This window comes from Neoarius graeffei, chromosome 24 (assembly GCF_027579695.1).
Source record: "Neoarius graeffei isolate fNeoGra1 chromosome 24, fNeoGra1.pri, whole genome shotgun sequence".
NCBI lineage: Eukaryota > Metazoa > Chordata > Actinopteri > Siluriformes > Ariidae > Neoarius > Neoarius graeffei.
The window spans coordinates 760,485-775,548 of NC_083592.1; the positions used below are offsets into that span (position 1 = coordinate 760,485).

General features: G+C 41.1%; 1 protein-coding gene across 1 annotated transcript; it reads left to right on the top strand.

Annotated features, from left to right (window-relative positions):
• The first annotated feature begins 622 nt into the window (after positions 1–622).
• Positions 623–13,679, top strand: LOC132872679 (serine protease FAM111A-like). The gene is made up of 3 exons (XM_060907657.1): positions 623–664; positions 5,033–5,101; positions 5,198–13,679. The coding sequence occupies exons 2-3, from the start codon at positions 5,039–5,041 to the stop codon at positions 6,953–6,955; spliced, it is 1,821 nt and encodes a 606-aa protein (XP_060763640.1). The 5' UTR covers positions 623–664; positions 5,033–5,038; the 3' UTR covers positions 6,956–13,679.
• The last annotated feature ends 1,385 nt before the right edge of the window (positions 13,680–15,064 follow it).

Genomic DNA, 15,064 nt, shown 5'->3' on the forward strand with positions numbered 1-15,064 from the left:
AGCACCAGGCCAGCTCACAGGCCTTTCCAAGTTTATATGATCCAATATTTCCTGTTATACAGTACTGAACTCTTGTATTAAGTAAAAAAATAATGTAAAGTGCGCACAGTCCTTCACTGTAAACATACACTTTCAGTAACAGAATTTAAGCCTATATAAACACTGACTCGCACATCATGCAATGTTGCTAGATACTGCTGACGTTTTCCAGCCCAAAATATGTTCAAAACCCACCGAAATGCATTTAAAACCGCCCAATCTGGCAACACTGCACACATGCTGCTTCTCTTGAACGGAAACACGGAAGTAAGCAGTATTGCTAGATACTGCTGACGGTTTCCCGCCCAAAATAACCCGCCAAAATGCACTTGAACCCGCCCAACTGACAACACAGGAAGGTGGAAGGTAGTTTGTGACGTCACCTCAAGACGACGTCAACGATTGGTCAAATTTGCGGGAACGTTGCGGTGATTGGATATAATTGCAACACCGCCCTGAATTCGCGGGGATTGGTTGAATTTGCAAACCGCGAAATCCTGGAGGGTGTGACTAACCGAGAGCCAATCAGCGTGCAGTGTTTTGTGCAGGCGTGTGAAGTGTCCTGGGCGCGAGCTCCAGTTCTCCCCCCGGCTCAGGCGCGTTGTGGAGCTGCGCTCAGTCTCAGGTGAGGAAACACATTCACCAGCCGGTTACTCTAATACCCAGAATACCCAGTCCCCCCAGGACTCCGCGGGACTTTTTTTGTGACTGTTGCGGCTAAAATGTCTGATGTTGCGGGTTTTTTCCAAAAAATTGTGATGAAGGTTGCGGTGTTTTTTAGGTTTTTGTTGCGATTACATTGCGGGAGGAAGTGAAAGTTGCGAGAAATTGTTGCGATTTTCTTTTTGTGATTAAAATTGAGTGATATGTTAAATATTAAGTTATTACTGAAAAACTATTGATTAAAAAAACAGACACTGAGAAATGGTCCTATAAACAACTTTACCAATATAAAAGATTACCAGGACTACAAAAATGCAGAAAAATAGGCTTTACTTATCCAAATGCTCCTGTTGGTTCAAAAGTTAAAGTGCAGAGAACCTCACAGCACAACATGAAGTTACCTTAAAATATAATATAAATGCCTCAGCTTTCATGTAAGAAAAAACACTATTAATACTAGTACTGTGTGCAGGCAGTCTCTCCTGAAGACTAAATTAAACAGTAATTATAAACTAATAAAATAAATGGCTCAGGCTTCATAGAAGAAAAAAAACAATTTGAACAGAATCTCACAGTATGATGCTGAAGCTGCCTAAACAATGGAAAATAAAATACCATTTTGGCAAAAACGTTGGCATCCATTAATTTCTTGCATTAAGTAAAAAATAATGTAAAGTGTGCACAGTCCTTCACTGTAAACATAACACACTTTCAGTAACAGAATTTAAGCCTACAGAAACACTGACTCGCACATGCTGCTTCTCTTGAACGGAAACACGGAAGTAAGCAGCGTTGCCAAATACTGCTGATGTTTTCCCGCCCAAAATATGTTCATGGAAGGTCTGATTTACTACTGCCATATTTATCCCTGTCTCTGTCAGCCCAGCTCAGTGTGTGTGTGTGTGTGTGTGTGTGTGTGTAAAACGGAATGTAACTTTTAGCAGGTTGTTTAATGTTCAAAAAGAGGGTTTTATAGAAGGTTAGCCTAGCACAGCTCAATAATCCGATATCAGATGTGTATTAAAATAACTGTAGATTAGACACTAGAATGGATTTGATGAAAATCTGCCAGAATTTGAGACTAAACTCAGCTCTCTGAGGGTTCTGCAGTTTAAGGTGTGGCTGTATTTCATGAGACCACATTCAGTGTGGAGTTAGATTTAAAATGTTTGAAATTATAATTTAATATATAATATCCATCCATCCCTCCATTATCTGTAGCCACTTTATCCTGTTCTACAGGGTCGCAGGCGAGCTGGAGCCTATCCCAGCTGACTACGGGCGAAAGGCGGGGTTCACCCTGGACAAGTCGCCAGGTCATCACAGGGCTGACACATAGACACAGACAACCATTCACACTCACATTCACACCTACGCTCAATTTAGAGTCACCAGTTAACCTAACCTGCATGTCTTTGGACTGTGGGGGAAACCGGAGCACCCGGAGGAAACCCACGCGGACACGGGGAGAACATGCAAACTCCACACAGAAAGGCCCTCGCCGGCCACGGGGCTCGAACCCGGACCTTCTTGCTGTGAGGTGACAGCGCTAACCACTACACCACCGTGCCGCCCCTTAATGTATAAAATATAATTTAATATATCCAGTAATTTGAATTGGAATGTTTTTATTATTTTGAAATTGTTCAGTTTTGGATCACTTTAGCCTGCATGTTCCAGGGTGTGAAATTCAGTGTAAAACTCTGAATGATTAGAGAGACGTTCAGCAGAAATGGAGTTTAGGTGCATGTTATTTTGCATCTTAAATATCCAAAAGTGTGAAATTTTTCCAGTTTCAGGTTTAGATTGATCTTTTGTGAATCAAGTTAAATCATTTAAGTTCAAAATATAATTTCAGATAAAACCAGAAGGGAACTCAGTAGAGTCCATACCTCCACCAAGCCACATCTTATCAACATCAAAATCAAATCACTTGACCCTCGGGTCATACTAAAGTTCATCTCATCTCATTATCTGTAGCCGCTTTATCCTGTTCTACAGGGTCGCAGGCAAGCTGGATCCTATCCCAGCTGACTACGGGCGAAAGGCGGGGTTCACCCTGGACAAGTCGCCAGGTCATCACAGGGCTGCACATAGACACAGACAACCATTCACACTCACATTCACACCTACGCTCAATTTAGAGTCACCAGTTAACCTAACCTGCATGTCTTTGGACTGTGGGGGGAAACCGGGAGCACCCGGAGGAAACCCACGCGGACACGGGGAGAACATGCAAACTCCATACAGAAAGGCCCTCGCTGGCCACAGGGCTTGAACCCGGACCTTCTTGCTGTGAGGCGACAGCGCTAACCACTACACCACCGTGCCACCCCATACTAAAGTTGTCCAACAAATTTCATCCAAATCCGGTCACTACTTTCTGAGAGCAGACAAAAAAATCCTGGATCCACAAATGTATCCGGATTTGCATCAAAATCTAATCGATTGTTCCTTGGCCTGCGGCTCACCTATCCTCCAAGTTTCATCAAAATCCATTCACTACTTTTTGAGTTACTTTGGGAACAAACAAACAAACGGAGGTGAAAACAGAACTCCTCCCACACAGTAATCATGTAAAATCGACTCCTCAGTGACTTTCACTGCTTTAAAAGAAAAGATGCACAGTGATCATTCGTCTGGATAAACTTGTCAAAACTTTTCTGTCAAAGTCCAACAATAAATTTATCTTCAGCTGTTCACACAGCAAGTAGCACTAAAAGGGCTGAAGTCCACTCATGATGCAGCTGAACTCGGGGAAAGCAGTGTGTTGAAAATCACCCACGCATTCGATAAAAAAAACATAATATTTTCTTTAATTTCCTTTCTGTTGAAATCACCCAGTCCATGAATGAGTTGATTTTCCTGTGATCGCACTGCAGTAGCAGACGAGCGCACCTCTACTGCAGCTGGACCTGAAAGACAGCAGCGCGTACGTTGGGAATTTCCACACATTAGATTAAAAACCATAAGAATATTTTTGTTAACTTGCCATCATGAAAGAAAAGCAGTGATCATAATGGTGAGCATGAATAAAAGTGGGTGTGTCTGAGGCACTGAGAGCTGTGCCTAATGTTTAATCAGACCCTCCAGGATTTCGCGATGTTGCGATTTGCAACTTCAGCGCAAATTCAACAAATCCCCGCGAATTCAGGGCGGTGTTGCAATTATATCCAATCACCGCAACTTTCCCGCAAATTTGACCAATCGTTGGCGTCGTCTTGATGACGTCGACAAACTACCTTCCGTCTTACTTCCGTGTATACGTTCAAGAGAAGCAGCATGTGCGAGTCAGTGTTTATGTCGGCTTAAATTCTGTTACTGAAAGTGTGTTATGTTTACAGTGAAGGACTGTGCGCACTTTACATTATTTTTTACTTAATGCAAGAAATTAATGGATGCCAACGTTTTTGCCAAAATGGTATTTTATTTTCCATTGTTTAGGCAGCTTCAGCATCATACTGTGAGATTCTGTTCAAATTGTTTTTTTTTTTCTTCTATGAAGCCTGAGCCATTTATTTTATTAGTTTATAATTATTGTTTAATTTAGTCTTCAGGAGAGACTGCCTGCACACAGTACTAGTATTAATAGTGTTTTTTCTTACATGAAAGCTGAGGCATTTATATTATATTTTAAGGTAACTTCATGTTGTGCTGTGAGGTTCTCTGCACTTTAACTTTTGAACCAACAGGTGCATTTGGATAAGTAAAGCCTATTTTTCTGCATTTTTGTAGTCCTGGTAATCTTTTATATTGGTAAAGTTGTTTATAGGACCATTTCTCAGTGTCTTTGTCTTTTTAATCAATAGTTTTTCAGTAATAACTTAATATTTAAAATATCACTCAATTTTAATCACAAAAAGAGAAAATCGCAACAATTTCTCGCAACTTTCACTTCCTCCCGCAATGTAATCGCAACAAAAACCTAAAAAACACCGCAACTTTCATCGCAATTTTTTGGAAAAAACCCGCAACATCAGACATTTTAGCCGCAACAATCACAAAAAAGGCCCGCGAAGTCCTGGGGGGACTGTTTAATGTGTTTAAGTAGACTTTTTTTCTGTGTGGATATTTGGAAAGGGCGGTGCCCCTGCGTCCCTGATGGATGAGCCGCCACTGATACACATTCCAGATCCTGTTCTGGTTCAGACTTAGGGTTTTCGTATTGGTCCGAGGAATCGTTTATAGCATTGTACTGAATTTGCACACAATTGAGAGAGTATCGGTGCAGATGTTGCTGTCATTGAAATGACATTCACATCTGGAGGAGACGGCGGGTCAACTGTCACTATGTTGCAAAGTTTAATCTAATCTTTGGTATGTGTTCCAGTCAAGAATGTCTAACTGTCCTAAAGAGGAGGGAGAGAAGAGTGGATTGGACCTGAACACCACTCAGATGGTGAGTTCTACAAATTATTCATTATTGAGTAGAATATAGTATCTGTAATATACACATTTCACCCATCTCAGATTGTTGTTTGTCAAATGTTGACAGAAAACAGAAAGTCATGGACACACCTTCAGATTCCAAGACAAAACCGGGATATATTCAGTCCACTGTAAGAAGCCTATGACTGTCCAGAAGAGTCTTCAAACAGTCTCCTCGTTTAAAGCCATCTGTGAGAGAAACCAGAAAGGAGGAAACAAGGAAGTGGTCATCCTGAGACAGCAAAGGGGCAAAGCTGCTGTGACTCCAGACTTCCCCTGCTGTCTGCTCAACGACGACGAGCTTCTGGACATCAAGTTCATCAACTCGGATGGAAACCATCCCATGGGGAGGAACCTCTCTGATCACTCACCTGAAAATTTGGTTAGTTTCTATGTCAAGACAAGGGGTGAGGAAAACATCCGTACGCTGATGAAAAACAATGAATTGAAAAAAATTGTGAATTACGTGTGTGTGTGCGCAGTGAAAGAGGAAACAGTGAAAAAGGCACTGAGGCATGATGGGAGATTTAAAGGACACATTTTCAAGAAAGGCATTCTCGCTGAAGAGTCGTCAAACACTTTCACCAGTCTGTCTAGTTTTGTTGATGACCTGGATGGAAAGTGGTTTGAGGTCACCGTCTCCCCTCATCCAATAGGCAGCCAGGAGTCGAGTCAGGAGTTGAGTCAGGAATCTGAAACAGTGAAGAATGAAAAAAATGAAGTTCCTGTAACTCCTCAGGCAACAAACACCAACCAAGACTCCACCAACGCTCAAAAGAATAGAACAGAGACACCACTGAAAGAAAAGGAGCCTAGAAAATACCCAGAAACAAAAGAGATCCCAAACACACAGGAGATCCTGAAGCTTCTGCGAGAGCAGTATGGGGGTTTGTTGAAGACACTGAAGGAACGAGAGAAGCTGAAAAAAGATGTTGAAGTGAAGAGGTTCTTCAGACAGGAGTACGATAAAAGTGCTCAGAGCTTTTCAGAAGTGAAGAGAGTGAAAGAGTTGATGGTGAAGTCTGACTCTGTTTGCCAGATCCGCAGTGATGGTTTTGCAATAGGAACAGGATTTCTGCTCTTTCACAGATTTGTCCTCACCAATGCACATGTTGTTGGAGAATATGACTGTTTTACACAAAAACCGCAACACAGACTAACAGCTGCATTTGGATTTGAAGATTTGAACTCAGTGGGAGACGTGATCCCAGCGGAGAAGGTTGTTGCTTACTTCCCTGGGAAAGATGGCATGGGGAACTGGCTGGATTTTGCTTTGCTGGAACTCAGCAGGGATGAAGTAAAACTTCCTGGATTGCTAGAGTGCTATAGTGCTTCACCCAGCAGGGGTGGTGTCTGCATAATTGGACACCCAGGGGGTGGAGTCAAACAAATGGATCCCTGTTTTATTATCGCAAAAGATGACCTTCAACAAGCAGCAGCAGAACACTATCAAAAAAACGAAAGCTCTGAAGCCCTTCATATCATAACAAAGCAGTGCTTGAATGAGGACCCGGAAAAACGTAAATCCCAGATCCTTTACAATTCCTGTTTCTTCCATGGATCATCTGGCTCACCAGTGTTTGATGACAAGTGCAACGTGATTGGGGTTCACACTGGTGGATATGTTCATAAAGGAGAAGGACAGAAAACGAAGAGTGTGATGGAATACGCCCTGCCAATGCTTCCCATTCTGGTGAAGATCTACATACAGTGCAGACAGACTGGAAGATCTGATGTGGTTCAGTACATGGAGTCCCAAAACAACATGAAATATGTTCTTCAAGAGGCAAATGAACAGCTACAGAAAAATAATCAGGCCATCTAATGACATCATTAATCATACTCATGACATCGGGTTCCAGAGCTTCCTTCTTCACCACCTCAAAGAAAAGTTCCTGAATTTTATCACTGTATAATACTGAAAAATCAAACACTGAGATGTTGTTCAGTACTGAGACTCCTGAAATATCATATGTGGGATTTGAGCTTCAAAAGGATGGAATCAAGAGCAAGAAATCCAGATCATTAAATGAGTGATTCAGTCACACGTTCTTCAACCTCCAGAAATCATGACTACAGTCGTCTATTTATCACCAGCTTGGACCGCCATCAGCTTAATTGTTTCATTGCATCATTTCACATTGAGCTGCTTGTGCATTTATTCATTTCCTGCTGTTCCTGATGGGAGGCGTCTTGATTTTCACAGTGTTGAATTAGCAGCAGATCCGCAGCGTAATGTCCTGCACACCACTGTACGCAGTCCTCTCAATAACTGCCGGCAACCGGCGATTTTGCTGCCTACAAACGCTCCATTGCCGGCTACTCACAGTGGTTTTTCAAAGAATTGAAATTCATAAGTTTTTACTTCATAAGTTATACTTCATAAAAATAAAATTTTGCATTCAGGATCACTCAGAATTCACCATTTAACATCTACATTTTCAAAATTTTCCGGTGGAGGACCCCCGGACCCCCCTCTTTTTTATACATCACGGCGGTGGCTAACACAGCCTCCACTCAGCTTACGCTTAACATGGATCCCAGACAGACACTATTTAGTGGAATTCCGCTATTTTTCTAGCCAAAGTGTTTTTTTTGTTGTTGTTTTGTTTTAATTTCTTGTATATCTGTTAATGTTTAAGTAAAATGACCAGCAGAATATGTTCTGATTTGGTTTGCTTGTTTAGTGACGTTTTCGTCTGCTTCGTTTGTTCTCGTTGACATTCGGGAACACTCGGAAGTTAAATTGATGTTAATACCGCGAGACTGTACGCGATAGAACGAGAAAACAATATGGCTGCGCCCATTTGCTAGAAAACGTGTTTTAACTCCGTTCGTGCTTTTGTTTCTAATGTGTTAATCCATGCATATGGAATTAAGTTTAAAGTTTTCCGTCGCTACGACGGATTTCTGTCAACTGGGAGCGCTAAAGGTCAATAATGAGTGATGCAGATCTGAGGAAGAAAAAAAAGGGGGTGGTAGGGCCCATAGGTCTGACACCGATGTGATTTAGAACTTCACCAAGCTGTTGTGATTGCCTGTTGTTGAACCCTTTCTTGTGCTATGTTTGAGTATATGTAAAGGAATAAGTTGTTGCGCTAGATAGGCCTAAATAAATAAATACAGCCTTTGCTACTGTCTAGTCCCGGAGGCTCGGCGTAGGCAGCGAGCCGCGGTGCTTGGCTTGAGTTTCGTTTCTATCAGCGGCTCCAGCCCGACTTTGCACGCTCGTAACTCGGCCAGGGGAGGTCCCAGCCTCTCCAAACTTGTCAGCCAGCAACCTCTGCCCTCTCCCCAACGAACCAGCACTGCCAGGGCGGGCCAGCCCCGCGCCTCGGGACGCGATTCACCCCAAGGTGAGCCGCGGCGCTCCGCATCAGTTTCCTTTTAACGGCGGCTCCACTGATGAAACAATCTGGCTGTCCTACTACTAGGCAACTACTTGCCTACTACTAATACTAGGCCTATTGTAGTAATAATAATAATAATAATAATATTTGCCTATTGAATGGTGATCAGGTGAAAAATCTAAACAGCCCTGTTGAAGCCGCAGCAAGACCTTTGCTATTAAGCCTTTTGTAGGTTAAACAGGCTTTGACAGACAACGTCCTGGAAAGGCTGTGTTTTTCTTTGGTTTGATTAGCCTACGATTTAATCTTTAAACATTATGGTTTCAGCAGTTCGCTTAAACATTGGAGGCTGCAGAGTCGGGCTGCACGATTTCCCGACACTTGTTTAAGATGCCAAACTTCATAGTAAGGAGAAAATAATTCCACAGTATTTATTGCCTCGTCACTCTCAAATTAATAGTGAAGGACCAACGCGAATTAAGTCCCAAAAAACCATCTCGTAGGCCTATATTTTACATTTTCAAAAAAGTCTGGAATTGGAAGTCGGTCAGTGGAGTGTAATGAAGTGTCTCATTCACTAAGCACAAAAGGTCAGAAAACAGTGCAGAAAACAGCGATTGCTTAAATAGGCTACTAATGGTTTACATTAGTAATTTAATGTATGTGACAAATAAATTCATTGATTAAATAGATAAAGAAGCGAATACTCCGAAGCTTAAAATTCAGGAAAGTGGCTCCGGTGTCGCAAGTGCACAAGAACAGTTATTTGAAAGTTAACCTGATGAATTTGCGCGTGCGATTCCATGAAGAACCGGGACAATTGGCATTCGGTGAAAGATTCACACCTCTGACTCATTATATTCGCGCGCGCCCTCTCGCCCACTGCTGCTTCGGTTTCCCGATTTACACGAGTGTCTGAAGATGGAGTTTTCAGAAATCTCCACTCTGCTCAGAGTTTGCGAAAGTAGCTGTTTTCAGTGACTGAAACCTCCGTATACAGTACCAGTCAAAAGTTTGGAAACACCTTCAAATTCGATGTTTTTATTTTGCATTTTTTTTTCCTACATTGTAAATGAATACTGAAGTCATCCAGACTATGCAGCAACACGTAAGGAATCATTTAGTAAACTTTAAAATGTTAATCAAACCAAAAAATATTTTAGATTCTTAAAGTCGGCACCTTTTGCTTTGATTACAGCTTTGCACACTCTTGATGTTCTCTCAGTCAGCTTCATGAGGTCATCACTCGAAATGGTTTTCCAACAGTCTTGAAGGAGTTCCCAGAGGTGCTGAGCACTCGTCAGCTGCTTTGCCTTCACTCTGCCGTCCAACTCATCCCAAACTTTTTCGGACTGACTGACCTTCATTTCTTAAAGTAATGATGGACTGTCGTTTTTCTTTGCTTAGTTGAGTAGTTCTTGGCATAATATGGATTAGAACAGTCCTCAAATTCACTGTATACCAACTCTACCTCTTCACAACACAACTGATGGTCTCAAACACATTCAGAGGTCAAGAAATTCAAGAAATTAACTCTTGATAAGGCACAGCTGTAAACTGAAAGCCATTCCAGGTGACTACCTCGTAAAGCTGACTGAGAAAATGCCAAGGTGTGCAAAGCTGTCATCTAAGCAAAAGGTGCCTACTTTGAAGAATCTAAAATATAAAACATATTCTGGTTTGATTAACACTTTTGTTTACCAAATAATTTTATATATATATATATATTCATAATGTCGATGACTTTAGTATTAATCTACAATTCAGAAAATTTTAAAATAATGAAAAATCACTGAATTAGAGGCGTTTCCAAACTTTTGACTGGTACTGTAGGTGTGAATGAGAGGTGCAACCGAATAAATAAATATGCGTCTTTTTTTATCCAGCTACATGTAGGCTATCACTGCGCAAAGCCTCTAATGTTGAAATGGTAGTAATATTTGTTAAAATAATCGTAGGCTAATTTCCACATTAATCGGTAAAATGGCCCAAGGGATGTGATGGGGGGGATGGCCGTTTTATAAGGGGGATGATTTGAGATTTTTATTTCAGAAGGGGGATGCCTCCCCCCCCAATTCGAGTACGGCCATATTTCACCTGACACAGGCCCTTCGATTTCCATCACTAGAGCGCGTCAAATTACTTTCGGTTTTGCCAGCGTGGACGCGCTTCTTTTAAATGAAAGCACAGATGTGTCAGACATCGACAAAAGGTAAAGAATAAGTGGAGATGGGCTTGGCGAAATGAAATGGGCGATAATGGCAAGCTCCTGCTGCTGTGCCAAGGAAAAAGAAACAAAAACAGGCATCAGGTGTTGCCAAACTAGATGCCTTTGGCTTCACTGCGAAGAAGCAGAAAAAGTGAACTTTCACTTTACTTTTAAAGTATTGTTGAAATAAATTTGCGCTGAAAACTTCATGTTTCATTATTTATAGCCAGTAATGACAATGGTCAAGTCTTGCCTTAGCTTTAGTCATTGTTAAAATTATGTAAATGTACTATAAGTAGGGGCCGAGGGGATAATGGACAACACGGCGTTTAAAATTTGACGCATCGCTGACGTGGTAGGAGCCAACAACATGGAGCTTTTTTTTTCAGTCAGATTTTTTTTTTTTTTGCTTTAATCCATGAATATGTCGTGGAAAGCGTAGTTGCGCTTAGCCAGAGAGGGAGTTGAATCCAAGAAGAGATTAATGAATGTGGTGAATACAGAACTTGAAACAAAAGCTCATGCGAACAGAGCAGCCAAGAAACTCTCCAAAAGAGCCCTGCAGGAACATCAGAAAAAGCAGAAGGAAAGATCAGAGAAACACAGAAAAGAGCATTAAACTCCTCTGCAGTGAAACCTTTCAAAAAGAGAGAGGTTTAAATCAAATATCTCCAATATTTGCTGTACATATGTATATATCTAATATTACTGAATCATTGATTTCTGCTCATATTCATGATTTTTGAAAAATGAATGTGGCTTATATTAGACTAGTACTGACATTAACTCGAAACAAAACAAACAAATGAGATGAACTATGGATACTATCTTTATAACAAAATCAGTGGAATATTTAGGCAAGTATATTCTTCAAAGCTACATTTTCGTCTAATTTTTATAATTTTTTTTGCCACTTATGTCATAGATTACAAAATATGTCATCAAATAGATACACGTTATTGTTAAATTCTATTGCTTTTCTATGTTAAATCTATGTAAAAAATGTGTTCTATAGCATCTTTAAATATTAAAATCTCAACAGCATCAGGGGGCTTCGCCCCCTGTACCCCCAGCAGGGGCGCTGCCTCTGCACCCCACAAAGGGCTTGCAGCCCCCTTGACCCATGCTGATAGTTTCTGACATTCCTCTATTGTTTTCAATTATTTTCAGCATTATTTTCAATGCTGAGTTTAATATAATTCAGACCTGCATCTGCACATGATTCAGAAAAGCATCAGGTGTGGGTGGGGCCAGGGAGTCATTCCAGGAGGACATGTGATCTGTACCGTTAACTTTGCGGCTGTCGGGTGGGTGACAGACAGCAGAAGTGCTGATGATGGCACCGATTTGTTATTGAATTAGTTTACTCGCCCAGTCTCACCAAAAAATACCTTTTTTAGCAGCTCCACTGAAAAAGATTAAAATCAGTGGACATTTAATAAAGCCTCCTGTGCACCTCTGCTCCTGTAGTATAATCTCCCTCAGACTGTAGCTCCTGAGCCCACGGCTTTCATTCAGAAACGGAAAAATACATAACTGTGATTTGTCTCTCAGCAATCAGCTGGCAAACTCGGGCACATGTTGGTGTGTGTCAAGTTTATTTGTATAGAGCTTTTAACAATAGACATTGTCGCAAAGCAGCTTTACAGAATTTGAACGACTTAAAACCTGAGCTAATTTTATCCTAATCTATCCCCAATGATGAAGCCTGTGGCGACGGGGGCAAGGAAAAACTCCCTCAGACGCCATGAGGAAGAAACCTCGAGAGGAACCAGACTCAAAAGGGAACCCATCCTCATTTGGGTGATAACAGACAACGTGATTATAACATTTTTAACAGTTTTAACATGAAGTCAGTTTCGTTGATGTTGTAAACTCTTCATTGATGGAAACTTGAGTGTAAAACTGTTCATGATAACTGCAGTCCTAAAGTTAGCAAGTCAACTGTAGTCCTCAGCCACAAAAGCATTACTGTAAGAGTCCAGAGCGTCCTCCAGGTGTGACTTTCAACTGTCCACATGGGGCCGTCCTCCACAGGAGCGATGCGATGAGACTCCAACCAGACATAGGGCACCAGGATGGATCAGGCAGGTCCGAGGAGCAAAAGAGGTTCAGCATCTTGATCCCAGGAGCGACATGCAACTCGGTGGGAGGGGACGGGGGGGACGACACACAGGTTGTTAGGTATGCCCAATGTCACCTGATGAGTAAGAACATTTTGTGCTTAGCGCAAGCAGGGACTCCGGCAAAACTACTGGGTACTGTGGTGCGAGACCATTCAGTGCTTTAAAGGTCAATAGTAGTATTTTATAATCAATAAGAAATTTGATTGGGAGCCAATGCAGTGTGGATAAGACAGGGGTGATGGGGTCTTATTTTCTAGTTCTAGTAAGGACTCTTGCTGCTGCATTTTGAACTAACAAAGGAATGCAGGTGACAGACGGATGGAAAAGCATCAGATAGTTTAATGAGGCAAAGCTAGCAGACAAATGCAGAACGACAGGGAAAAGGCAGAGTCAAAACCCAGGCAGTGGTCAGGCAAGGCACAGACAGGACATCAGAGGCAAAGACAAAAGATCAACAATCCACAGTACAGATCGACTCAAAACCAGAATATCAGCACGATGATGAAAAGGCTTGATAAAGTCATGTTAAATCTCTCCATTACACTGCTGTTTGTGTTTCTTTTCCTTCTTCACACAGGAAATAAAACATGTTTTGATATTATAATCTTTTCTCTTGAGTAACTTGACTTTACATGACTTTTGCAGAGTTTTGTGTGACTGCAGCAGATGGAAATAGGTTCATTCACATTTTCTTCCACTAGTGGTGGCGAGAGGGTCAGAATTTAATATTTAATGAATGTTAATGATTGATTTTAATGTTTATCTCTAGCTTCATTATCCTCCATAAGGCTTCAGTGTTTATGGCTCATATCAGTGTACACAGAATCTGAAAATAAAATAAAATTGGAAATTGTTACGAGGTGAGTCTGCTTCGTTTGATGTTGTTTGATTATTTGATGAGGTTGAATGTAGATCTTCGTGTCATGTCCGTGCTGTGAGGACGTTCCTTTGGTGTTTAAGTTTATGCTAAGTGCTATATGTTCATGGCCTCTTGCAGGTTCTCCCAGTAGTTTACAGGGTTGTTTGGTTATTTTAGTTTGTATTTTGTGGTTATTTAGTACCTGAGTTTAACATTACCACGGTGTTGCAGGTTCTTCAGGTATTTTCGTACGTTTCCTATCATCAACTCTCTGTACAAATAAGTGCTTAAACCTCCACCTCCGCTGAGAAACCAGCATCATGTGTAAATATGATTTACATTCACCTAACAGAGTTAATAAGGAATATTAAAGTAGTTTGTGCATGTCAAACACTTGAATAATAAATATGGTTTATTCGAGTGATTACTGTGTGGGCGGGACTTCTGTACAACTGCTATAAAGATCAACAGTTTTCATCATGATCCTAAATGTTACACGTCATATTAAGTGCAAATGAAATCAATAAGTCGTGTTTACATTCAGATGATGAGTGTGTTATGTTTCAGTGATCTAGGAATGGATTCTTTAACAAGACAGAGTAATCTATACCCCCCCCCCCCAAATATACAAACTATATACCAAGTTTCAAGATATTATTTGTCACATTTTTTCAAGTTGTGCTGCAGGAAACCAACCCGACCTCTTTACACTGACCTCAGCAGCCCATGGCATAAATCCACCGGACCTTTGGTCCAGGGGAGCTAAAAATTACAATTCCTCACATTTCTTCGTATCAAAAGGCCCAGATACATTACTGAATCAACACATATACCAACTTTCATGACCAAACCACTCATAGTTTTCAAGTTCTGCTCCAGAAACAAAACCGACCCTTAAGACTAACCTGAGAGACTAAGTCTGAAATTGTTTCCATGGAAACATGAAAAATTAAAATTTCTCAGTATGAAAAGGCACATCTACATCACCATGTTAACATGTTTACCAAGTTTCAAATCCGTATCATCAATAGTTTTGGATATATGCTCCAGAAATGAACATTGCTCTTAGAAACAAAGTCAAAATATATTTATGTAAAAATTAGAAAAATACTTTTTTTTTTTTCAAAAATCCAAAATAGCAAAAGGCACCAGTTCACATGTTGACAATGTTGACAACCGATCGTCAGTGTTTGAGGGTGGACCTCGTCCCAGGTCCCCAGAGCAGGTGTGGTGTATTCCAACTCAGGTCAGAGGTCATGGAGGGTGTGGGAGGTGAGTGGTGTCCAGGAAACCCACATATCACATGGGTGTGTTAGAAACAGTAAGCCAAGAGAAAAGCTGTATTTATAAATCTGTTTTTATGAGCACTAATGCGGTGTTTCTCAATCTA

Coding starts and splice junctions, on each gene's coding strand:
- LOC132872679 (XM_060907657.1), top strand. CDS start 5,039: ATGTCTAACTGTCCTAAAGAGGAGGGAGAGAAGAGTGGATTGGACCTG. Junction 5,102..5,197: donor ACCTGAACACCACTCAGATG/GTGAGTTCTACA, acceptor AAATGTTGACAG/AAAACAGAAAGTCATGGACA.